Source organism: Bufo gargarizans, chromosome 6, assembly GCF_014858855.1.
Source record: "Bufo gargarizans isolate SCDJY-AF-19 chromosome 6, ASM1485885v1, whole genome shotgun sequence".
NCBI classification, from domain to species: domain Eukaryota; kingdom Metazoa; phylum Chordata; class Amphibia; order Anura; family Bufonidae; genus Bufo; species Bufo gargarizans.
This window is the reverse complement of record NC_058085.1, coordinates 262,378,778-262,406,144: the sequence shown is the minus strand read 5'-3', so window position 1 is coordinate 262,406,144 and position 27,367 is coordinate 262,378,778. Positions and strand designations below refer to the sequence as shown.

The 27,367-nt window shown below is 42.3% G+C and overlaps 1 protein-coding gene across 10 annotated transcripts in view; it reads left to right on the top strand.

Annotated features, from left to right (window-relative positions):
* Positions 1-26,698, top strand: part of BCAS1 (brain enriched myelin associated protein 1) — a 144,841-nt gene extending 118,143 nt beyond the window's left edge. For 4 of the 10 annotated variants that reach the window (XM_044298749.1, XM_044298744.1, XM_044298743.1 and 1 more), the window contains 12 exons: positions 785-826; positions 1,409-1,558; positions 4,277-4,318; positions 6,428-6,589; positions 7,012-7,053; positions 7,814-7,981; positions 8,391-8,432; positions 11,797-11,838; positions 21,164-21,307; positions 21,519-21,584; positions 24,701-25,003; positions 25,265-26,698. In XM_044298749.1, the coding sequence (XP_044154684.1) occupies positions 785-826; positions 1,409-1,558; positions 4,277-4,318; positions 6,428-6,589; positions 7,012-7,053; positions 7,814-7,981; positions 8,391-8,432; positions 11,797-11,838; positions 21,164-21,307; positions 21,519-21,584; positions 24,701-25,003; positions 25,265-25,339 (1,278 nt within the window). In that variant the 3' untranslated portion in view covers positions 25,340-26,698. The remainder of the gene's footprint in view (positions 1-784; positions 827-1,408; positions 1,559-4,276; positions 4,319-6,427; positions 6,590-7,011; positions 7,054-7,813; positions 7,982-8,390; positions 8,433-11,796; positions 11,839-21,163; positions 21,308-21,518; positions 21,585-24,700; positions 25,004-25,264) is intronic. The other 6 variants (XM_044298748.1, XM_044298745.1, XM_044298750.1 and 3 more) reach the window with 4 other exon arrangements.
* Positions 26,699-27,367: the final 669 nt, after the last annotated feature.

The window sequence follows — 27,367 nt, the reverse complement described above, 5'->3', positions numbered from 1 at the left end:
CCCCTGTGCTGGGGGTGGAACCGCTGAAGTTTTATAGAGGCGCCGGCCTTTACATAACTGGACCACTGGTCTAAATTTAGGGCAGCTTCCTTTGCTGATAGATTTAGAACATTTTCTACACCTAAAACAGGCGTAGAAAATGATAAACGAGATGGGCCTGGCGGCCAGCCCACGCCACACCCCATTTTTAGATCTGACATGAGCGGGGAAAAGTTGCAGATTGTGGTGCAAATAACCTTTGCGCAGGTATCTGCAACAGATATACGCCAGAAAACAGGCGTATATCAGTTAGTAAATGGCCCCCAACAATTGATAAGTGAGCATGTATGCTTTTACTGTATGTACATATGTGTTTGCACTATAAAAGGCTTCCATTTAATGGTAGGAGTAGCTATCAATTAACTCAAATTATTTTTATTTTGACATGTAACAAAAGACATTAAGGGTATGTTCACACAGAGTTTTTTCTACATGGATTTTGGGACACATTCAATGGCTAAAATCCACATAGTAGCAAATTCATCTCCCATTGATTTCTATGGGAAAAACGCTTGGTAATTTACACTGGGTGTTTTTTATTTTATTTGCGGTTTTGAAAACCACGATGCAGAAAAAAGAAGTGACATGTTCATTCCTGGTGCAGATTCCATACCAAGTGCACGCCCAAAAACTATTAAAAAAATGGTCATTACCAAACCTGAAGCTTGGTTGTTTTGTCATACTTTTATTTACTACGTTTTAAGCATTCATTAACAAAAATTTCTAACATTTAACTTTTCTTCAGTCTTTTAAGGGAGAACCACAACCAAATAAACCCCAGCAGAATGTAAGTTCATTGTATTACAGAGGGTGATTTATGGAGGAGGACTGAAAGATTTTATTGTCAGGCCCCCCCTCGACTGTATTATACAATGACATTATGCATAGTGACAGTATATACAATATATATGTGTAGGAAATGGATGAAGCGGCTACCTGGCCTGGTCTGAGAGAGTGATCTAGACTAGCCGCAGGGGCGAAGGTTGCACGGGAGGAATACCTGTGGGGAGGGGGGGCCTTCAAAAACTTGCGGTGGGGCCCAGTCAGTTCTAGTTACATCAATGATTTGTGCCATCACCATGGACCACATAAAACATGATCACTAATGTATTTATGGTGTTTCAATGCATATTAAGATGTGTGATAAGATATACATTACATATACAATACATATTATAGTCATTTTTTCATATGCTAATTAAAGTAACCACCAAACAGCCAGGTTGGTTATATGTTTCAGATCATCTGAGACATGCAATGTAGTGTTTCCATCTTATAGGCATACAGTAGAATATCCAAACCCCATCAATGGCAACTATTAATAATTAATCATTAATCAACCATAACTGATCATTCGTCCATGTTGTAGGGAGTGGAGGAGCAATCTGTGTCTGTAGCCTCAACCCCAGAGCAGATTTCAGTCCAGGACACTAAATCTCCAGACTCAAATGTCCAACCCACTGAGAACGAGAAACCCATGGTGGAGCCATCTTCTCGCTCTGTTCCTTTCTGGAGGAAGGTTGGAAATATCTAGTGTTTTGTACATGGGTTGCCTGCTGGTTTATCTTCCATACAAAACTTTGGCTTACGTACTCTGCAATCTTTACTGTTTTTCCAACCTCGCTGCAATAGGCCAGACCTATCTGTGGTACACTGCTGATAGACTGCACCGTTCTTCTATTTCTTTTAATTCATATTCACACCATTTTATCTTATTTACTGGTTCTAAAGGTCTGTGTTGATTAATATAATTAAAATATGATTAATATCATATCTTTATAGCAGTCAGAGATGAGTTTTTCTGGTTAAGCGCTCCAAATTCCCTGCAGTAATATAGAATGACATATACTATTCTTTATGCCTGCAGCCGCCACTAGAGAGAGTTTAGGAATATATACTGATATACTGTAAATATATGTTAGGAAATGAATCATTACAGTGAGTAAAGACATCATTATAAAAGGTGGAGAATTCACTTTAAAAGGTTGTTGTTTCCAGTTTGCATCCATATGCTTTAAAATAATCATTTATAAAAGTAGCTGTAATTTTGTAATGTATTTCTTTTATCTTTTTTACTCCTATCTTCCATTCTTGGTTGCAGTCACATGACCATGTCCATGTTGCTCTTTATTATTTTCTGTGTCCATGGGTGTGTCTAGTGATAGGGGAATGTCTATGTAACTAGCTGAGTGGGAGGGGCTATAGAATAACAGGGTGCTGTTAGGGGCGATGCTGGAGCTGTCGTAGAGAAAGGATAAGTACATCATGGGTTTGGTTGGATACAGCAACAGGAAGTGCTACATACATGCATACTTAACAACATTTGAGTTGGTAAAATCGGGGCATATAAGCCCCACCCCTGGGAACGCCCCAGACCAGCCCGGAAACACCCACTTGTGTGCAGGGTTTGTGTTAGCCCCGTCCGTTTTTTCAGCCCAGCACATCGCAAATTTGCCGGGACTGTCTATGAAAATCAGGGACAGTCCCTGCAAATTCAGGGCAGTTGGCAGCTATGTACAGGATGTGAACAAACCAGAGTGAATTGTTTACATGGTTAAAAGGAGAAACCAAAATGAAAAAAAAGAATGGAGAAGATGCTAAGTGACTACACAAGCATATCTGCTAAAACCATGCTTGAGAGCTTGAAAACATATCAAAGTAACATCCACCACAGGGAATGCTTCACTACCTGCATAGATGGTGATTCTTTACTGTAAGAGCAGTCACATTAGGGAACTCAGCTGTTGCGGTGATTCATTTGTTCAAAGAATTTAAATCGGTTGGCCAGCTTATCACATTTTTTCTGAAGTGACCTACTCACATAACATTATAATAGAATCTGCCCCCATATCTGGCCCCTTGTTTAAGTACAGTCTCTTCACTGAGTGGACACCACTCCCATGCAGAACATTGCCGCTGATGGAAAGGCATGTGACCAGACCCATTTATCAGTGGCTTCCGTTGGAAAACACTGCACATGCACCAGTTTATAATGCTGTGTGCAGTGTTATTCAATGGAGGCCGCCAGCAGTGCACAGCTCTGGTCCCATGGCCCTCCATTAGTGACCATGTTCTGGATGGGAGCGGTGTACAGTCAGTGAAGAGACTATACTGAACAAGGGGGTGGGACTTCACATATGTAGATATCAGGGCAGATTCCCTCATAATATCATATGGCTAAGTCACTTATAGTGCTACTTGCAGCACTTCTGGAAAAATAAGATAAGCTTGCCAACTCCTTTATCAGGGGTCTAGATGCATGGCACATTGCCTTCGTGCTGCCTGAGGCAAAAGTTGAACCCCCCCTTCCAAATTCTTGACCTAACCCCTTACCTCCAGCCAGAGGTGTAACTTGACATGCATGCACTGTCTATAATACCAGTGTCTTCTTATGTGGCACAAGGGTCTTTGGGCCCCCTCAGGCTCCTGGACCCGGTGGCGACTGCTACCTCTGCACCCACTATAGCTACTCCCCTGGATGTAACATTACAGTGTATCTGGAGATGGTTGGTTGATCTGTCATATTTGAAGTCAGGAAGGACATTTAACATGAAGACATCTATCTCTTGCTTCACAGGGTGCAGGATAATAAGCTGAAATACATGAAACGTATCTCTTCTTTCAACCTTTCACCTACTACAAAATATTTTCCATTTCTTAAAGGGGTATTCCTATCTCAACCATTGGTGGCATATCACCAGGATATGCCACACCAATGTCAGATAGGTGCTGGTCCCACCTCTTTGACGCACTCCTGTCTCCAAAGAAGGCCTCCCACAGTGAAGGACATCGCACCACATAAGCGCAACCACCCTCCATTCACCATTACGAGAACTCCAAAAATAGGCAAGTGCTGGCTTGACTACTTCCAGCAGCCCTATACTAGTGAATAGAGAGGTGGCTGTGCTTGCATGGTGTGCTCTCCATTCACCTCTATGGAACTTCAGATAATATCTTGGACCTGCACCTATCTGACATTGATGGAATATTCTAGCAAGGGTATAACTCTTTAAGTTGTCTACAGCTTCTTTCACACTTGTGCTATCTATTTTCCGTTCTGCTACGTTAGAGGAGCAAAACAAAAACGGCACATAACTTAAGCGAACAAAGCCGAACCGACACGATTGAATACAGTGGTATCTGTTCAGTTTCCGTTTTTTAGCATGTGAGCCTTATATCTGTCACGTGTATACTAACATTTTAACTCTTTTATTAATGTATTAATACTTGTTTCTAGTCTTTTAAAGGAGATCCCCAACCTCGTATAAATCAAGACAATGTAAGTGAACCTTAAGGTACACCATTCCTTCATTAAGGAAATAAACAGCACAAAGGCAACTGATTTTATGCAGCATGGGCACTATCTGTATTGTCATTGTGAAAGTATGAAAGTACTATTTTCTGTATTACCTGTATCTCCAAAGCCCAAATCTGGTTGAAGCTCTGTGCTGGTGCCGGCATGAAGTAGTGGTCACATGATGTGTCCATAACCACCACATTTACATAGTCCTGATCTGCACAAATGTGGAGGACTTTGGATTCATACAGACTGAATACCTAAAACGAATGAATTCTATTATTAGTGGTGTATTTGCTCTAGTACTATTCCTGAATATACTGATTGTACAGCCAGTTAGCTTTTGCATGTCATGTACATCATTTTTTGCGCCAATCATAAACACTAATTATGTGTTTAACTGTTTGTTGTATTACAGTGGATATAAAAAGTCTACACACCCCTGTTAAAATGTCAGGTTTCTGTGATGTAAAAAAATTAGACAAAGATAAATCATTTCAAAACTTTTTCCACCTTTAATGTGACCTATAAACTGTACCACTCAATTGAAAAACAAACTGAAATATTTTTAGGTAGAGGGAAGAAAAAATATAAAAATAAAATAATATGGTTGCATAAGTGTGCACACCCTTAAACTAATACTTTGTTGAACCACCTTTTGATTTTATTACAGCACTCAGTCTTTTGGGGTATGAGTCCATCAGCATGGCACATTTTGACTTGGCAAGATTTGCCCACTCTTCTTTGCAAAAACACTCCAAATCTGTCAGATTGCGATGGCATCTCCTGTGCACAGCCCTCTTCAGATAACCCCACAGATTTTCAATCGGATTCAGGTCTGGGCTCTGGCTGGGCCATTCCAAAACTTTAATCTTCTTCTGGTGAAGCCATTCCTTTGTTGATTTGGATGTATGCTTTGGGTCGTTGTCATGCTGAAAGATGAAGTTCCTCTTCATGTTCAGCTTTCTAGCAGAAGCCTGAAGGTTTTGTGCTAATATTGACTGGTATTTGGAACTGTTCATAATTCCCTCTAGCTTAACTAAGGCCCCAGTTCCAGCTGAAGAAAAACAGCACCAAAGCATGATGCTGCCACCACCATGCTTCACTGTGGGTATGGTGTTCTTTTGGTAATGTGCAGTGTTGTTTTTTGTGCCAAACATATCTTTTGGAATTATGGCCAAAAAGTTCAACCTTGGTTTCATCAGACCATAACACCTTTTCCCACATGCTTTTGGGAGACTTCAGATGTGTTTTTGCAAAATGTAGCCTGGCTTGAATGTTTTTCTTCATAAGAAAAGGCTTTCGTCTTGCCACTCTACCCCATAGCCCAGACATATGAAGAATACGGGAGATTGTTGTCACATGTACCACACAGCCAGTACTTGCCAGATATTCCTGCAGCTCCTTTAATGTTGCTGTAGGCCTCTTGGTAGCCTCCCAGACCAGTTTTCTTCTCATCTTTTCATCAATTTTGGAGGGATGTCCAGTTCTCGGTAATGTCACTGTTGTGCCATATTTTATCCACTATCCACTGTGTTCCATGGTATATCTAATGCTTTGGAAATTCTTTTGTACCCTTCTCCTGACTGATACTTTTTAATAATGAGATCCCTCTGATGCTTTGGCAGCTCTCAGTGGACCATGGCTTTTGCTGTGGGGTGTGACTAAGAAAATTTCAGGAAAGACCAACTAGAGCAGCTGAACTTAATTTGGGGTTAATCAGAGGCACTTTAAATGATGGCAGGTGTATGCTGACCCCTATTTAACATGATTTTGAATGTGATTGCTTAATTCTGTACACAGCTACATCACCAGTTATAAGAGGGTGTGCACACTTATGCAACCAAATTATTTTAGTTTTTTTGTTTTCTTCCCTCCACCTAAAATATTTCAGTTTGTTTTTCAATTGAGTTGTACAGTTTATAGGTCACATTAAAGGTGGAAAAAGTTCTGAAATGATTTATCTTTGTCTCATTTTTTTACATCACAGAAACCTGACATTTTAACATGGGTGTGGGGACTTTTTATATCCACTGTATATAGAGTAGGAATATTCATTTCTCCTCATCTAATGACTAATCTCTGTTGTAGGTTGTGGTAGAGCAGCCTGTTGTGTCTGTATCTGTAAATTCGGAGAAGTCACCCCCAGAACAGGTTCTCACACCAGACACTAAACCTTTAGACACACCCGAACCAGAGAGTGAAAAACCTCAAAAAGAAGCTGCTGCTCGCCCGGTGCCATTCTGGAGGAAGGTTGGGAAAATCCAATGAATCTATTGTGTCTATGACTGTCTGTCCCCTCAAGAGCTGCTGTATTCAGGGCAAGGATAGGCTGGAGAGGCAGATGCCTAGGGAGACGCTTCATAATGACCCCCAACTTGATCATCGGTATTGCTCACACAGCACTATAGCCAATTATAAAGAAAATGTACCCTGAATATGTGGGAGCTTGGAGCAGCCAGGTTAACTGTGGCATGGCTTTCAATTGTGGGCATTGTGGTTAGTACTCATAGAGAGAGGATAACTGTACTGCTGGGGTATTGTGGCTGATAATTATTAAGGAATATTGGTACTAATAGAGGCAATGTGGTTCATAATTATGTGGCTAAGGCTGGTATTCATGTTAAACCGTGGGGACAACTAATATTTAACTGAAAATTATTTTTCTTCCTCAGTCTTTTAAAGCAGATCCACCTCCACAAAAAGTCCCTGAGAATGTAAGTTAGTACAATGGGGAAAGTTCACAGTCATTTCTAGACATTATTCTAAAGCCAATGCCAATGCGTTAAAGCCCACATGTTTTACATTGATGTGGTCTTTGGTGCAAATTGTGGTGTAGATTTCACCCTAGGCATTGTATTGAAATCTGCTGTGAAAACCTGCAACAGAAGTAACATGCTGTGGTTTAGAAAATCCACACTGGACTTTGTTTTTTTCCGCTACATCAACATGTATTGTACATTGCTGCTGGTATTCAGTGCGGTATTTGCTCTTACCTTGTGGCTCACCATACATTCAGGAGATATATAAAATAAGGACATGTGCACATGCACATCAGCAACATCCGATGTGTGTTTGACGTAGAATCTGTGGAAGACATACAAGGTTTTTTGCAGCGGATTTGCACCTACAACTGAGGTGGAATAGCCATATTTAATGGGGCTAATCTGTATGCAGCCTACCCTCTACAGATACTGTATCAAGAAGTGACACGTATCTCCTTGATGCTTGTTCAGCCAAAGGCTATCTCTCCCGACTCCCTCATACACACACATGATACACAGTTGGTTCAGCCATGGGTGCATGTGTTTTCAATGGGAAAGAAAATAAACCACTGTCATCAAAGAGGGAAGGCACCAACTTTGGCCCCAAAGGCAGGTTCTGCGGACAATAGCCTTATGTGGATGGGGGTCTTTAGGTCTCATTCCGTCCTGTCAATTCTCTAACATGTAATCTAATCACTAATCTCTGTTGTAGGTTGTCGTAGAGCAGCCTGTTGTGTATGTGTCTGTAAACTCAGAGAAGTCGCTCCCAGAACAAGTTCTCACCCCAGAGGCAAAACCTTTAGACTTTGACCCTCAACAACCACAGAGCGGAACACCCCAAAAAGAAACCTCTGCCCGCCCGCTGCCGTTCTGGAGGAAGGTCAGACACTCCTGCCCCAGCACTGATTCGTTACTATATACTGTATAAAATAGCCATATTAGGCTGTGTTCACATCGCATTGGCACATACTCTGAATGCACACAATGTTCACTGTGTGAACAGAGCCTTATTCTATTTTCATTCTAGCAGCTTCTTTGGTTTAGTTCATGCATTTTGGACAGAAATGTTTCATTTCTTTAAATAACCTTATAATTCTTACATTGATGCCTCATATTTATGGCACGGGGCTGTACGGTGGCACGGGGCATCCACAGTTCTGTATCATGGCGCTGCATGTACTGTTTTGCAGCTGTTCTGCTCATAGAGGAGAACCCCTCCATAATACACTTGCTTCCATAGCTTGTCTCCCAGCAGTGATTTCTTACTAACAGAAAACCTTTCTTTCTAGTCTTTTAAAGGAGACTCACAAACCCCTAAAGTCCAAGAGAATGTAAGTCTAAGAAAATGAGCATCTGATTATAAATAAAATCTATCAATTAACAATTAATGAATGAATAATTAAATGAAAAGAAAAAATTATATCTGGTTGTAGACCCTGACAGTAATGGTGGAGTTAGACGAGTAGATAATTGTTACAATGTAAGGCAATGTAAAGGGGCACATGACAGGGGGAGGATGAGGAGTATAGGAAAAGGAAGGGGTTAAGGGTGGATTGAAGTGCATGTGGTTTGAGGCGGGGCTATGGGTGGTATAAAAAGGGCATGTTCAAAAGTGGGAAAGGAATATACAAGTGGTGGCAGAGCAAAGGAGTATTTTTCCACCTGCCTGCCTTCTTTTAGGATAGATCTCAGCAGTGTATAATGGATACCTGGATAAAAAAACAGGCCAAATATAGGCAAGGAGTGTTCACCTCCACCAATGTTGCTGAGGATAATTTGGCGCAGTAGTGGTTACCTAGTTTGATTCATATTCTGTTGAGAAGGATTCCAGAGGATGGGGAATGCAGGTCTTCAAAATACATTGCCCTCGGGTCAGGTGAAATATGGCCGAGGGTAAAGTAGGATACAGCAAAATGTTTGGATGATGTTTTGTGGCTAATAGTGGGCCAGAGCAAGAGGCCTCTTCTGGGACTAATTTTCTTATACATTTGTTGGTGGGAGTATTAGGTGTTTCTAATGTCAATTAAATGCTATGTGAATTTATTATTATTTGGTATTTATCAAATTGTTTAAAGGGGTTCTCCGGAAATTAAGAAAATGAAAATACTTAAATATTACTTTATTATAAATATATTCTCAAATACCTTTCATTATTTATAATGGCTTGTTTTGTCTGGGTAGCAATCATCAGGGGAAACAAAATGGCCGCTGTCCCATTAGTTCACACAAAACCTGTCCTGATCACACATGGAGACAAGTTACTTTACAACACTGAGGTAAAGAGCTGCCTCATCCTCCTTTCTGCTCTACATGTCAGGGATTATGATCCGGAATACAGATGATAAGAACTATAGCTTAATCTCTGGGGTATTTAGTTCATGAGGAGACATGAAGTACAGAGCGGACGGACAGGACAGACTGTGGTAATGTGTTGCTGTGGTAATGGAGACTGTAAACAAGTGCTGCAGGTCATTAGCAGCACCTCACCCTCCTTTCATGTCTCCTCATCATCTCCATTCCCACAGAAATTCACCTGTATTCAGGATCATGATTCCTGTCAAGCAGGGTAGAGAGGAGGATGAGTCAGCTCTTTACCTCAGTGTTGTGAAGTAACTTGTCCTCCTGTGTCATTAGGACAGGTTTTGGGTGTACTGATAGGACGGCGGACATTTTATTTCTCCTAATGATTGCTCCCTAGACAAAACAAGCCATTATAACTAATGAAAAGTATTTGTGAAATATTTATTATAAAATATTTAAGTATTTTCATTTTTTTTATTCCTGGAGAACCCCTTTACTAAAGGGCTACTGTGACCATTTCACCAGACTACTGAGGGTGTCGCTATTAGTTGGGGTTTTGGTAGTATGTTAAAATGGGTTTGGCCCAGCATATCTAGACTTTCACTTGTTATGTTACAATTCATGTTGAATAATAAGTATGTGGTGTAAATGTATGTAGCGTCTGAACGATTGTACTGAAAATGCTTAATCAACATTTGTAAAGTCATTTATTTGAATGAATTATCGTTTGTCATTGTTGAGTTGTGTAAATGTAAAGGTACATGGTATGATCTTTCATGATATGAACAATGTAAAAACAGGAGTATTTTATGTAAATCGTTCCTGTGTAAATACAGTGAACGATCCTCGATTTAAGCAAGTGATAATCTTTGCATGACAATGCTAGTCATCGACTTTAAATGGTTAGGTGCCATTGTTTTGTTAATCACCTAAACAATTATCTACTCCTCTAAATACACCATTGGTATGACCCCATGGTGCACCCCTGCCTCAGTTGTGACGCAGCCACATTGCTGCCTTGTACCTCTTACTGTTAGTATTAAAAAATATGTAAAAATTATTGAACTTTCCAAATTTGGCTTCGTTCACAATCCGTCCATATTTGAAGGATCCAGTGCACCTGTTGTGATCTGTTTTTCATATGCCATTGTCTTGTACTGGGTCCATCAGTTTCCTAACACTGGATAGAATAATGTATCCATGCTACATTATGCTGTCAAAAAGCTCAAAATCTCCAGCAAGAACAGAGGATAAAATGTGATCATAATATTCCAGTAAAAGCTCAAAAGTAATATTAGAAACATTAGAAATAATAGCACAGTGAGTAAAGAAATCACTGAGCAAAGTCTAAGTATAAAGCATTGAGCAGGTACAGCAGAGGTTGATATTTTGGAGCATGGACGAACTTGTTCACTCTCCCAACTCCATATCAAAGAAAATGCAGGGTGACCCCTAAGCTGGACGCCAGTGGATTCACACTGACATTATAAAAGTGGAAAGGGGCTAAGCTAGACAGGAACCACCGCAGTGGCTGACCTCATGGTATGCAGTGGCCCTCCTTCAATGGCGGCAGACCATGCAACTGCTATGGGGCCCAGGGGAGGATGGGTGCAGTGCAGAACTTCCTCTCTTCAGACATTAAAGCACTGCATTTTTAGACAGCTGCCACTAGAGGGAGCTCAGTGCAAAGAGACTATTACACTAACTGTATAAATTCTTATACACTGTGCACCCCCTAGTGGTGGACTTTTGTAATATATTATAATATATTTGTAATATATTACGTGAAGAGAATCAGTGATTTCGAGATTTATGGTTAGATTTATGTAGTTATACCACTTGTCTGCTGTAAATACATTAAGAAACAGGCTGTTCAGACAGAGAGCCATATATGTGAAAAAATGGTTCTGTTTTAGGGGTATATAAAAGTCAGGAACAGTGGGTGAGACCAAGGGCAACCTTTTTTTTATTACAATTTTTCTTTTTATTAAAAATCCTGCAAAATGAGAGTGTTTGACACACATGTACTGGGAAACTGGATTGGCAGGGTGTCCCATACCAAATTTTGCTATGGGGCCCTAGGAGATTTGTGTACGTCCTTGATCTATGGCATTTTACCAATAGAGAAGTGGTCCCATTGTGTATGAGAAAAGATGGCCCAGGAAGGAATTTTTATGGATTATAAATATTTTTATATAATAAAATGTATTAAATTATTAACTTGTCAATAATGCAAAGCATTCTTAATTTCTCCAGATATTTATCAGATTTCCTATAGTGTTTAGCAGTTTATTGCAGAAAAGTAACTTTTATATTTGCACAATTCTATGGGGAAAAAATGTATGATTATTAATCCAGATTCAGTCATTAACGGACCTCATTCTCTTTTCTTAGTCCTTACCAGAGGAACCACAGACTGTTCAACTAACACCGGCTGTAAGTGTCATTAACAACTAATGCTCTAATATTTTATGTGTGTCTAAATGTGTGAGACTAGTATGACTGCTATTACATTTCTGTATGGAATTAAAGGGGTCCTCCAGGATTAGAATACATGGCTGCTCTCTTCCAAACACAGCACCACACCTGTCCACAGGTTGCATCTGGTATTGCAGCTCAGTTCCATTGAAGTAAATGGGGCAGATATGTAATATCACACTTAACCTGTGGACAAGCTGTTTTTGGAAGAAAGCAGCCATGTATTATAATCCTGGAGAAGCCCTTTAATATACAATAGATAAACAAAAAGATGATTTGCTGTGCTAATACATTAAGTTAGTTATCCTTTGCAGTTATGGTCTATATTACACTTCAGAGCTGTACTCACAATTCTGCTGGTTGTCATGAAAATGGCAAGCTTGTGAACTGACACCAATTGGACAACTTAGCTGAGTTCCTATAAAGCACAGTGGTAGTTAGTTTTTCCTACATTAGATGCCTAAAGACAACACATCACATAATGCAGATCATCAGAACAGGTTCTTTGCAGACACTGAGCAAGCAGGGAATGCTGGAAGATTTAAGCTCTAAAGCCTGAATGTATGTACACAGGGACTCCACCAGCAGAACAGTAAATACTGCTCTGGAGTATAATACAGGATGTTACTTAGGATCAATGAAGGATAAATAATATAACATATGTAAAATGACTCCACCAGCAGATTAGTGAGACCAGTTCTGAAGTATTATACAAAATCTGTACAGGATAAGTAATGTATGTACATAGTAATTCCACCAGCAGAATAGTAAGTGCAGCTCTGGAGTATAATACAGGATGTAACTAAGGATCAGTACAGGATAATCAATTTAATATATGTGCACGGTGACTCCACCAGCAGAATAGTGAGTGCGGCTCTGGAGTAAAATACAGGATGTAACTCAGGATCAGTATAGGATAATCAATGTAATATATGTGCACAGTGACTCCACCAGCAGAATAGTGAGTGCAGCTCTGGAGTATAATACAGGATGTAACTTAGGATCAGTACAGGATAAGAAATGTAATATATGTACACAGTGACTCCACCAGCAGAATAGTGAGTGCAGCTCTGAAGTATAATACAGGATGTAACTCAGGATCAGTACAGGATAATCAATGTAATATATGTGCACAGTGACTCCACCAGCAGAATAGTGAGTGCAGCTCTGGAGTATAATACAGGATGTAACTCAGGATCAGTACAGGATAAGAAATGTAATATATGTACACAGTGACTCCACCAGCAGAATAGTGAGTGCATCAGTACAGATGCCACAATATGAAATGGTACAGATGACTACTATATAAAAGTGCATTTTAATGTTGTAACATAAACAGGCACATTTCTAGTCTGACAAAGTCTAGTGTCACCAGTGGGGTTTGTTCGATTATTGGAACCAATAACAGAGCGAGTGATGAGGGAAAAGCCCTAACAACATTTATTAGTACTTTGTCATATAGGAAAGAAAACGGTCCATGGAGCAGGTTATAATCTACAGTAGTTGTGGGGGATATACAGCAAATGGAATATAGCCCACAGAACTCTGCCTATTGGTCACAGGGGATAGAAAAGCCCAGATCCTTCTAAGTGTCCCTCAGGGGTGTTGGCCTCAGCATCAATCCCTTCTTCAATGGGATCCATAGGCACATCTCTCCAGACAAACAATCTGGGGTCCTCCACTTCTCCCACAGCAAGGTATCTTCTTTCAGTATCCCCCAGGATGCAGGCCGCAGCATCAGATCCAGTAAGGCTACTTTCACACTCGCTTTTGGTGCGGATCCATCATGCATCTGCACAAATGCATCCGTTCAGATAATACAACCGCATGCATCCGTTCAGAACTGATCCGTTTGTATTATCTTTAACATCGCCGTCTTGAACACCATTGAAAGTCAACGGGGGACGGATCCGTTTTCTATTGTGCCATATTGTGTCAGTGAAAACGGATCCGTCCCCATTGACTTACATTGTGTGTCAGGACGGATCCGTTAGGCTCAGTTTCGTCAGACAGACACCAAAATGCTGCAAGCAGCGTTTTGGTGTCCGCCTCCAAAGCGAAATGGAGACTGAATGGAGCCAAACTGATGCATTCTGAGTGGATCCTTATCCATTCAGAATGCATTAAGGGCAAAACAGATCCGTTTTGGACCGCTTCGTGAACGGATCTCACAAACGGAAACCAAAACGCCAGTGTGAAAGTAGCCTTAAACAATATACTTACTTGTGTATCCCTCTGGGTACAGACCTCAGCATCAGCTTCCAACAGGGTCTACATCTAAGCCTGTCTGAAGATCCCTTTAATCTCTAGCTCAAGTCCTTAAACACATGAGTGGGGGGGGGGGGCTTCTTGGGCAGTTTCTACTTGCTCCTCAGCAGAGAAGAATGTATTAATTCATCAGGGCACAGCAGAGAGCATCTCCAGCATCCAGGCAATAGATGTGCAGCCCAGAAGGTGTGCAGTGTCTTCTCCTGTCTCTACAGGAGGTCATCATGAGGGTCCCGACAGCTATGACGTTGACTGGCCAGCTAAGCTGAAGGGCCCTTTACACGGGCCGAGAATCTTAAAGATAAAAATCTCTAAGGAGCGTTCATAGGAACGCTTGTTAGCGATTATCTGGCAGTGTAAATGTTCTGCCGATTACCCGATGAAATGCTCGTTCATTGGGTAATTTGATCGTTTGTGCGCACGCAAAAACAATAAGTCCTTATGGTGAATAGCGATGGCATTAGCGATCGCTCCTCCCCATAATCTGGAGGAGACCGCTGCATGTAAATGCAGCAGTCTCCTCGATCAGCGAGCAGCAGATTGTCGGGAAGGAACGCTTCCTTCGCAATAATCTGCTGCTCTGTCGTCCCATGTAAATGGAGTGGCAGTATACATGCTCGACCTGCTCTATTCATATTGGGGGCCGCGCAGCATACAAGCTCCTCATTATCTTGATTGTTGGGGGTCCCAGCTGTAGAACCCCCACTGTTCTAATAATTATCCCCTATCCTGTGCATGGGGGCATTACTTGCTACATCCAGAATATCCCTTTAATGTCAACATTTGAAGAGGCATTACATTTCATAAAATAATTGCATATCTCTAGGGTATGCTATCACTTAATGATTGGTAGAGGTCTGATCTCTGGGATCCAATCTTGAAAAAGAAGCGTCCACTGATTTAGCAAAGTGTCCCTGTCGGTGCCCTAGCAGTCTGCTTTGCAGAGGAACTGCAGCACACCTCCATTCAAGGGAATTCCCTACACAGGCAAGGAAATACACTGATAGGAACCCAGCTCTGAGGCCTCTGCATTCTGAGCATCTGAGGAAGGGGCACAGAGGTCGAATCTCCACCAATAAGTGAGCATGTTCAGCAGTTCTTGGAACTCCCCTAGAAGTAAATGGAGCATATTGGAAGTTGTAGTTTCACAATGGCTGAAGTCCCGCAGGTCGCTGATCGCTGCCCCATGCTATTGTAAGGGGTGCTAGTGGATGGTGACAAATTCACTCTGACAACTGAGTAAGGCCTCATGCACACGACCGTTGTGTGCATCCGTGGCCGTTGTGCCGTTTTCCGTTTTTTTTCACGGACCCATTGACTTTCAATGGGTCCGTGGAAAAATCGGAAAATGCACCGTTTGGCAGCCGCATCCGTGAGCCGTGTTTCCTGGCCGTGAAAAAAATATGACCTGTCCTATTTTTTTCACGGCCAACGGTTCACGGGCCCATTCAAGTCAATGGGTCCGTGAAAGAACACGGATGCACACAAGATTGGCATCCGTGTCCGTGATCCGTGGCCGTAGGTTTTAGTTTCATACAGACGGATCCGAAGATCCGTCTGCATAAAAGCTTTTTCAGAGCTGAGTTTTCACTTCGTGAAAACTCAGATCCGACAGTATATTCTAACACAGAGGCGTTCCCATGGTGATGGGACGCTTCTAGTTAGAATACACTACAAACTGTGTACAAGACTGCCCCCTGCTGCCTGGCAGCACCCGATCTCTTACAGGGGGATATGATAGTACAATTAACCCCATCAGGTGCGGCACCTGAAGGGGTTAATTGTACTATCATATCCCCCTGTAAGAGATCAGGGCTGCCAGGCAGCAGGGGGCAGACCCCCCCCCCCCCTCCCCAGTTTGAATATCATTGTGCGGCCCCCCCCTCCCCTGTTGTTAACTCGTTGGTGGCCAGTGTGCGCACCCCCCTCCCTCCCTCCCTCTATTGTTTTAATACATTGGGGCCAGTGTGCGCAGCCCCCCCCCAACCCCCCCTCCCTCCCTCTATTGTTTTAATACATTGGGGCCAGTGTGCGCACCCCCCCAACCCCCCCCCTCCCTCCCTCTATTGTAATAATAGCATTGGGGCCAGTGTGCGCACCCCCCCCCCCCCCCCGCGATCATCGGTGGCAGCGGAGTAGAAGATTTTCATACTTACCTGGCTGCTGGCTGCTGCGATGTCTGCGTCCGGCCGGGAGCTCCTCCTACTGGTAAGTGACAGCAATGCGCCGCACAGACCTGTCACTTACCAGTAGGAGGAGCTCCCGGCCGGACACAGAGATCGCAGCAGCCAGCAGCCAGGTAAGTATGAATCTTCTACTCCGCTGCCACCGATGATCGGGGGGGGGGGGGGGGGGGGTTGGCGCACACTGGCCCCAATGCTATTATTACAATAGAGGGAGGGGGGGTGCGCACACTGGCCCCAATGCTATTATTACAATAGAGGGAGGGAGGGGGGGGGGGGGGGTTGGGGGGGCGCGCACACTGGCCCCAATGCTATTATTACAATAGAGGGAGGGAGGGAGGGGGGTGCGCACACTGGCCACCAACGAGTTAACAACAGGGGAGGGGGGGCCCACTGGCCACCAATGAGTTAAAAACAGGGGGGGGGGGGTCTGCCCCCTGCTGCCTGGCAGCACCTGCCAGGCAGCAGGGGACAGTCATGTACACAGTTTTTTTGTATATTCTAACCTGAAGCGTCTCCATCACCATGGGAACGCCTCTGTGTTAGAATATACTGTCGGAAATGAGTTTCACGATGTAGCTCATATCCGACAGTATATTCTAACATAGAGGCGTTCCCATGGTGATGGGGACGCTACAAGTTAAAATATACCATCGGATTGGAGAAAACTCCAATCCGATGGTATAACAGAACTCCAGACTTTACATTGAAAGTCAATGGGGACGGATCCGTTTGAAATGGCACCATATTGTGTCAACGTCAAACGATCCGTCCCCATTGACTTGCATTGTAATTCAGGACGGATCCGTTTGGCTCCGCACGGCCAGGCGGACACCAAAACGACTTTTTTTTCATGTCCGTGGATCCTCCAAAAATCAAGGAAGACCCACGGACGGAAAAACGGTCACGGATCACGGACCAACGGAACCCCGTTTTGCGGACCGTGAAAAAAAACGTCCGTGTGCATGAGGCCTAACACTGGGATTGTTTTACTGCTGATGATTTTGCAGTACAGCGATAAACTCTTGAACTTGTGCAACTGGTAAACTTGTATTCAATAGGGACACTGTCTTTTTAAGAAGATGTGTTGATAACAGGGAAGGTAAAACTGTAGGTTTAACTTTATGCAGATTCTCAGGGGCCGTACTTCTCCTGCTACTGGGCGATAGACCCTCCTGGTGCTCGATCTGTATCTCTCCAAGGCGGAACCTTTCTCTTTGCTCCAGCGGAGAATCTGGCAGGACACGTCTGAAGCTCTGCTTGTCTGTCACATGTGCTCCACCATCTGCTCCCTTGCACTGGCTTCTTCAGTGCCATTCAGTACTCTGCCTGCTGCAGTCTCTCTGTACCTGTCTGGGCTGCACTTCTTTACTTGGACGGCAGTTTCACACCACCCTTAAAGGGAACCTGTCACCGGGATTTTGTGTATAGAGCTGAGGACATGGGTTGCTAGATGGCCGCTAGCACATCCGTAATACCCAGTCCCCATAGCTCTGTTTGCTTTTAATGTGTAAAAAAAAAACTATTTGATACATATGCAAATTAACCTACGATGAGTCCTGTACGTGAGATGAGTCAGACACAGGACTCATCTCAGGTTACTTTTCATATGTATCAAATCTTTTTTTTACACAATAAAAGCACACAGAGCTATGGGGACTGGGTATTGCGGATGTGCTAGCGGCCATCTAGCAACCCATGTCCTTAGCTCTATACACAAAATCCCGGTGACAGGTTCCCTTTAAGCTCAGGTAACAGACCCTGCTCTGGATCTCTGGCACTGTACTCCTCTTCTTCTCCAGGCCCTGGCTGCGATATCTCTATCTGGGAACTGGCTCCCTCTGCTGGACTGAAATGATGACAGCAAGTCTCAATGTTCCAGCACTGCAACAGACACTACACCATCATTTTATAAAAAAGGAATATACCTTTAATGAAGACCATCTTTAATCTGAAAATAATGTTAAGAAGACTCCAAGTATGGAGGAGCGTGTTATATAATGCATACAGCTATTCTGGAGACTATAATAAAGGCTGGGGGAAATACAGATCTCTTGTATGACTTCATACTCATTGATACAATAGTATATGTACTGATGTATGTATGGTATACAATATACAGGTGCCCATACACTGTGCTTTCAATGTGATTGTGTAGATGAAAACCGTGTTGCAAAACAGTGACAATCTGTAAAAAAGCACAATTTTTTTTTTTTTTTTTTTACCATATACTGTAATTCTTGGCTGCATGGCATACTACTGCCCACATTGTGTACAGGCACCTGACAATCACTGGCAGATGAAGTGAATAATATTGAGTATTTTGTGACAATGGAACTTGTCATGGAGAGGAATATTTTAGGCAGCAAGTGACCAAGTCAGTTCATGAAGTGAATGTCTCGGAGGTAGAGAAAATGGTCCAAACACTGGCCAAATATTGACTGTGTGAAAGAGGCCTTAGAGTGCATTTGGACTGTCAGTGTATGGTCAGTGATTTCTATCAGTGATCATGAGCCAAAACCAGGTGCAGGTCAGAAATACAGAAAAGGTACAAACCGGATTCCCAAAAAGTTGGGACACTAAACAAATTGTGAATAAAAACTGAATGCAATGATGTGGAGATGGCAAATGTCAATATTTTATTTGTAATAGAACGTAGATGACAGATCAAACGTTTAATCCGAGTAAATGTATCATTTTAAAGGAAAAATACGTTGATTCAAATTTTCACGGTGTCAACAAATCCCCAAAAAGTTGGGACAAGTAGCAATAAGAGGCTGGAAAAAGTAAATTTGAGCATAACGAAGAGCTGGAAGACCAATTAACACTAATTAGGTCAATTGGCAACATGATTGGGTATAAAAAGAGCTTCTCAGAGTGGCAGTGTCTCTCAGAAGCCAAGATTGGTAGAGGATCACCAATTCCCACAATGTTGCGCAGAAAGATAGTGGAGCAATATCAGAAAGGTGTTACCCAGCGAAAAATTGCAAAGACTTTGCATCTATCATCATCAACTGTGCATAACATCATCTGAAGATTCAGAGAATCTGGAACAATCTCTGTGCGTAAGAGTCAAGGCGGTAAAACCATACTGGATGCCCGTGATCTCCGGGCCCTTAAACGACACTGCACCACAAACAGGAATGCTACTGTAAAGGAAATCACAGAATGGGCTCAGGAATACTTCCAGAAACCATTGTCAGTGAACACAATCCACCGTGCCATCAGCCATTGCCAGCTGAAACTCTACAGTGCAAAGAAGAAGCCATTTCTAAGCAAGATCCACAAGCTCAGGCATTTTCACTGGGCCAGGGATCATTTAAAATGGAGTGTGGCAAAATGGAAGACTGTTCTGTGGTCAGACGAGTCACGATTCGAAGTTCTTTTTGGAAATCTGGGACGCCATATCATCCGGACCAAAGAGGACAAGGACAACCCAAGTTGTTATCAACGCTCAGTTTAGAAGCCTGCATCTCTGATGGTATGGGGTTGCATGAGTGCGTGTGGCATGGGCAGCTTGCATGTCTGGAAAGGCACCATCAATGCAGAAAAATATATTCAGGTTCTAGAACAACATATGCTCCCATCCAGACGTCATCTCTTTCAGGGAAGACCCTGCATTTTTCAACAAGATAATGCCAGACCACATTCTGCATCAATCACAACATCATGGCTGCGTAGGAGAAGGATCCGGGTACTGAAATGGCCAGTCTGCAGTCCAGATCTTTCACCTATAGAGAACATTTGGCGCATCATAAAGAGGAAGGTGCAACAAAGAAGGCCCAAGACGATTGAACAGGTAGAGGCCTGTATTAGACAAGAATGGGAGAGCATTCCTATTTCTAAACTTGAGAAACTGGTCTCCTCGGTTCCCAGACGTCTGTTGAGTGTTGTAAGAAGAAGGGGAGATGCCACACAGTGGTGAAAATGGCCTTGTCCCAACTTTTTGGGGATTTGTTGACACCATGAAATTCTGATTCAACATATTTTTCCCTTAAAATGGTACATTTTCTCAGTTTAAACTTTTGTTTCGTGATTTATGTTCTATTCTGAATAAAATATTAGAAGTTGGCACCTCCACATCATTGCATTCAGTTTTTATTCACGATTTGTATAGTGTCCCAACTTTTTTGGAATCTGGTTTGTATAATCTTTGCATTATACCTTATGATTAAATGACTGGTCAGGGCATCTCCAATCTGGCAGGTCCTGAGGATTAGTACTTGCAAAAGTAGTTCAAGGAAGGACTGCCTGTGAACCAACTAGAAGATCATGGGTACCCACAAATTATAGGACTAAGCTCTAACACCTTGATGCCAGATACCACAGGACATCTTCTGAGGTCTTCTGCCTGATTCCTTAACAAATCAAAGTTGTTTTGGTGGCATGAAGGTGTTAGGTAGATTACGGTAATCCAGACTTTCAATATATGATACACGATTTATGTTGATTGTTATTGGTATTCGCGGTACTTCACTATCTTTGCCCCCCTTTTTCTGACTACTACAGGGAAAGTGGGAGCAAGTTTTTTTTTAGTGATATACCCCAAGGAACCTATGAAGCAGTGATTGTCAACACTTGTCAACTGTCTTCTTTGTCTGTTCTAAGGAATAGAGAGCAGCGCAGTTCTATCTTTGACATTGATGTTAATATTATGGCTGATCAGTGTATATAGAGAGAGTCAGGGGACTTTAGTGATGTGGGTATAAATTTAGTGGAGAACTTTCTGTTACTCATCTAATCTCCCCCAGGACAGAAGAGCGGACTGCCACCAGAGTTATGCAGAATTTACTGAATGTTAACTGACCCTGTAATATCACCTGTAAATGTAGAGTTCATCAGAACCAGAACCACAGAGCAGCAAGTCCAACACTGGAGACAAAGGAGCCACTCCGGGGGTCAAATCTCCAGAGAACAAGAGACCAGAAGATGCAAAGTCTACCAAACCTAAAATCATGATGTTCTTCAAACAGCTGGTAAGATGCCCGAACATCAGTCTAAGCATCTGTATTCACTAAGGCTTCCTATGTTTTAGAAGGTGACAAAACATTAACCCGTGAACCTACTTTTAGCTCATTGAAAACTACGATTACAATTCTGATATAGTTTAGAAAGACTTTTGGTTTTGCTTTGCACCAATCATAGATGACAATGCTGGAACCACTTCTTTATTAATTGTTATTATAGTCAGTGTTGGGTGATGGAAGTAATATCAGCCCAGAGGAAAGTAACGAGAAAAGAAACCAGGAGCCTGTAAGTGGAGATTTTATAATATGCTGGCTCTGGTGGTGGGATTTCCTGTGAATCAAACAATTTAACTTAAAGGGCATATGTCAGCAGATTTTTTTACCTATGAAACTGGCTGACCTGTTGCATGGGCACTTGGCAACGGGAAGGTCCGATGTTCATATGTGCCTGCATTGCTGAGAAAAGTGATGTTTTAATATATGCAAATGAGCCTCTAGGAGCAACAAGGGCATTGAGGCTCTGCCCGCTCATGTGATGATGTTTTCACTGCCTGGCCCTGTCAATCAAAGTGCATAGGGAGAGCAGAGCCTCTAGGTGTAACAGTAACCCCCCCCCCCCATTGCTCTTAGAGGCTCATTTACATACATTAAAACATAATTTTTCGCAGCAATGCAGACACATATGAACATGGGACCAACACAGATGCCTTCAGCTGCCAAGCGCCCATTTAACAGGTCAGCCAGTTTCATAGGTGCAAATCTGTCTATCTATCTCTCTCCCTACTTACCTAATCTGAATCCTTATGGATTACATAATTATCTTTTCTCCATTGTTCTACATGCGTTCTGTTTAGCGGTGATCACGCTCCATGTATTTTATCTTGTGTTTGTTATTTAGTAGTAGCAAGCTGTTTGGCTTACATACTGTATATAAGATACTTGTAAATCTTATAAAAGACCATTAGAAGGCATTTTCAGCCTAATATTTCCCATATTCTTCAGTCTATTTTGTATTTGTGTCAGTAATAACTTTTCCTGCGACAAGAAACAATCACAATGCAGATGAGCAGCTTCTGATGGATCTCCTTATGGCTTTATTTTTACTTTATATTGGTTTCTGGGAGTACCCATGCCTGTCTGGCTCATTACTAAATAAGCTGGGTAAATTTAAGCTTGCCATGCACTTTAGTTTGGCCAACATTGATACCTTCCAGCTTCCCCATATATCCTATGCAAACCTTAATTAGCAATTCTCCTATTACTCTATAGAGCAGAGGCACTCAACTGGCAGACCGCAGTCCAAATATGGCCCATGGTTGTCAACTGTCTGAACCCCTGCATGTCCTACTTTCAACTGACGGGGGTAGACATTTATTCCAACTGGAGACACTTAAGGGGGCATAACTTTTTGATAGGGGCCATCTAAAAGGCTTGACTGTGTTGAGGGGCCATCTAAGGGAGCATAACCCTGTGAGTGGTGCATCTAGGGGGCATAACTGTGTGAGGGGCCATCTGATGAGGCATAACCTTGTGAGTGAGGCCATCTAGGGGGCTTAACTGTGTGGTGGGGCATTACTGTGAGGAGGCCACTAAAGGGGACATAACTATGTGGGGGGCCATCTAAGGGGGCATACCTCTGTGAGGGGGGACACTAAAGGGGGCATCATTGTGTGGGGGGAACAACTAAGGTGGCATACCTATGAGGGGGGCATAACTGTGTGTGGGAGCCACCTAAGGAGGAATCACTCTGTGTGGGGGGTCCACTTAAGGGGGCATCACTGTGTGTGTGTGAGCCACCTAAGGAGGAATCACTCTGTGTGGGGGGTCCACTTAAGGGGGCATCACTGTGTGCAGGGGGTCACTTAATGGGGCATCATACTGTATGGGGCCATTTAGAAGGGCATCATACTATGGGTTGGGGGCCACTTAAGAGGACATCATACTCTGTAGAAGTCACTTAAGGGGGCATCACTCTGTGAGGGTGGCATTTAAGCGGACATCATACTGTGTGAGGGGGCACTTAAAGGACATTACTTTTTATTGGGGGCATTTAAGGGATTATCCTTCTGTGAGGGGGCACTTAGGAAACATCATACTGTGTGCAGGCACCATTGGATCACCCTGCTGTGAGGGAGCACTTAGAGGACATCTTACTGTGAGGGAGGCACTAAGGTGGCACTATACTCTGTCTGCGTGTGGGGAGGGGGGTGATAAAAGGCTATCATACTGTCCAAGGGGCACTAAAGGGCATCATGATGTTTAGGTAGCACTAAGAAGACATTATTAATGTGTGGGGAGTCACTAAGGGGGCACTATTATTATGTGGCCATCAGAAAGGGAATTTGGTGGTCTTAGAGGTGTGGCTTATAGTAAAAACAAAAAATGCTGTAGCGCTATCCGTCACTGGTGTTGTGCCTCCTTTTTTTTGCGTCTCAGACCTTCACACTACAGGTATGTGTTACAAAAAGTATTTGAGTACCGCTGCTATAGAGGAAAAAAAGTAGCTATTACATTTTAAAATCTTAAATAGAATAGGTCAATAAACAAACAACCACATTAATGGAAACTTGCTGAGTATACTGTCAAGATTTTCTAGCCAAAAATAATCTTTTATCAACTATTTATAAAAGTTACTGTCTGTCAAGACATCTTTCTTTATTATAAATGGAATATATGGAAATTGAATAACTTAATAAAATAATGTATTAAATCTAATCTAAAAATAATATTAATAATAATATGTAATAAAATAAATATAAATCTAATACTTTATTAAAAATTAAAAATCACCTGCATAAAACCTCAAGATGCCTTTAACTAAAATATATCCTTTTTTAATTAAAGTTTTATTACATTTTTCTCAAATTGGTTTTATATGGTGCATGTGCTTCCAGTTCATAAAAGACGTTGAGAGATGTAACTTTTTTAAATTGCTCACAAATCCCAATGTGTAGCAAATAAAAATAAAAAAATCACTATCCACTTGCATAACTGAAGATGTTTCAAAGAGAATTTTAAGCTACTCGGTGCAGCAACAGATCTGTCAACAGCAATTTGTTCATGATTTCCATGCAGCAGATAGCAGATTTTCTTTTAAGCATTAACATTAATAATAACATGAGTATTGCCCTATTAGAGTACTGAATAGCCTAAATTAAAAGAAGTTGGACTCTCAAGTCACTGTCATCTCAGCCCCTTTCATGTTCTACTGGTTGCCACACAAAGATTTGGAGTGCTTCTATGAACAGAACCTTGTGATTCCAATGTGACCTGAAGCCCCTGACTTCCACCCCATACAGTAGATGGCCCAATTCTCATCCAATCAGCAGAACGCATAGACTGTACATAAGCATTGCATAGTTAATATAAAGTTATTGCATTTATACAACTTTACCCGTGCAGACTCTGGACATCACAGATGGAGTGGAGGTCAGTAAGAACGAGAAGACAGTGGTCACTGCCGTCGTAGAACCTCCTCCACCCCCACCACCACCACAGAAGGGAAAAGACAACATGAAGGAGAAGAAAGCTTCAGCAGAGAAACTGAACAAGCAGGAGAGCCGAGAGAGTGCCGAGATTGCTGCTTCTGCACAGTTCCATTCTCCAGACCCAGTGCAAGTGGATAATGCAGTGGGGGCATTTAAAGAGGGCCAGCTGAAGAGGACAGAGAAGAGGCAGTCCCTGGGCAGCTTCTTCAAAGCCATTGTGAGTTCACCATAAATATGTCAAGGGTGATGAGGCAGATTCCAGTCCTTAAAGAGATTGTCCAAGACATTTAAAAACCTTGGGGGAAAAAGGGGATGTGATAAGGTACTACCCACCTGAGGGTTTCCCAATGATCTACTATTTATGAGTGTCTGCCCTGATGGCACAGGGAACGGGTAATATGGGAAGTATGTTGTATCCTTCTGATTATCTGATGTGTATACCCAACAGTACTGAACTCTACCATCTTGATCATTCCAGGGGCCAAAGCGAATGTTGGACGCCGAGGTGCAGACAGACCCAGTCACCATCCTACCTGCAGAGAAAACGAAATGACTATTTGTAAAACTGAGAGAGAGCTGGCTGTGGCGGGGATGACGGCGGACATCGCTAATGTATATTTCAGCTGTAATCTGTACAGAGTTATTTCAGTACATTCCTTAGTGACATGATGGGGGGGGAAATGCCAGTTTATGACAGACCTCGTGGGTTTTATATATTATTCTTGTCTGTCTGGGCTGAAGCCGGTTTATCATTTCCCTATGGTTTCTTAGTATCGTAGCAAAAAGTAATAAACTTACAGGAGGCAAGAGAAAGTGTGGATGCAGTGACCCCCAGTGAACGATACAGGATCGCAACACAGTAGGCTAACACAAGACTGCCTTACAACACAAGAGCTTGCAGTCACCCATGCACCATCAGGGGGAATGTAACAAAACACAAAATGTAAACTATGTAAAAGGATGATGCAAAAATGGCAACTATTTAGGAGAACAATTTAAAGGGGAATTCCACCTAAATGTATAATCAGGTCAGCAGATGCCAAAATAAAGGGTCACCAAGCTAGGACCTTCACCACTTCCCAAACGTGGCCAACCCCCATGAGCACTGGCTGGAGATGTCCACAGTGTGGAATCCAAAATACAGGAATTGCAATATGAGAGAATGAAACTGCTAAGCAGCTTTGGTTTACTGTAAGTCGCCATTATTTCTCTGTTAGAGATTCCATGTGAAATCTCTAAGCAGTGCCAAAGGTTCAATCCTGTTACAGAACATTACATTGAGGGGTCCAAGGCAAAACCATAGACCAAGCTCTTCTCTCATGACATATCATAACGTACATTCCACTTTAAGTGAGATCCACAATTTGAGTTTTTTAATTTAATATTCAACAGAACAGAGACACAAAGATGATCGTTTGCACTTATAGAGGCTGAGGCTTTAACCCTTCCACCTCTTCATCCATTAGCACTGTCAGCCAATCCCGAAGATTGTGCACGTTATCCTGGGGTCATTCATGAAAGGAACAGAATGTTGAGAGTTATACTGATGCTATAATGTCAGGACAATATTAAATATATAAAACATGATTCTTTTTAAGCTTGGCATGATAGGTCGCTAAAATAAATGGCACTAGGGGGCGACATTGCCACACGTAATCACTGTAAGGTAACTTACACCACTGATGGTCACGTCTAATGTGAGCTGCAGTTGTTTGATTTGCTAATAAGCACTAACAAGTCTGGATCTGATAATCACCTGCCGGTGACATCACTAGCTATAACGTTAAATGTATGGCTTCTCTTGTGCCTTGTTTCTTCTTCATGTAATATTTGCTCCCTGGTTCTTTCCATGGTCTTCAGTAATAAAGTTTTCTTTGGTGTACAGGAATGAATAAATTCAGCAGATTCCTAACAGCTTGTGACTGTTGTGCTGTTATCTTAAAGGGAATATGTTACCGAAATCTTATTTTTTTATTTTTTTTGACAGTTAAAACCACATAGCGATTCTGTTTTTATTTTCCGATCTTTAGGATTTTTGTTACTCTATTTCCTGAAAATGATTATGGGGGCTGCCATCTTGCCTGAACTGTTCTTAACAGAATATATACTGACCAAAAATATAAATGCAACACTTTCGGTTTTGCTCTAATTTTGCATGAGCTGAACTCATAAAGATCTGAAACATTTTCTAAATACACAAAAGACCCATTACTCTCAAATATTGTTCACAAATCTGTCTAAATCTGTGTTAGTGAGCACTTCTCCTTTGCCGAGATAATCCATCATGCCACACCTGTGAGGTGCTGATTAGACAGTCAGTATCTGGTGTGGCCACCATTTGCCTCATGCAGTGCAACACATCTCCGTTGCATACAGTTGATCAGGTTGTTGATTGTGGCCTGTGGAATGTTGGTCCACTCCTCTTCAATAGCTCTGCGAAGTTGCAGGATATTGGCAGGAACTGGAACACGCTGTCGTATACGCCGATCCAGAGCATCCCAAACATTCTCAATGGGTGACATGTCCGATGAGTATGCTGGCCATGCAAGAACTGGGGTGTTTTCAGCTTCCAGGAATTGTG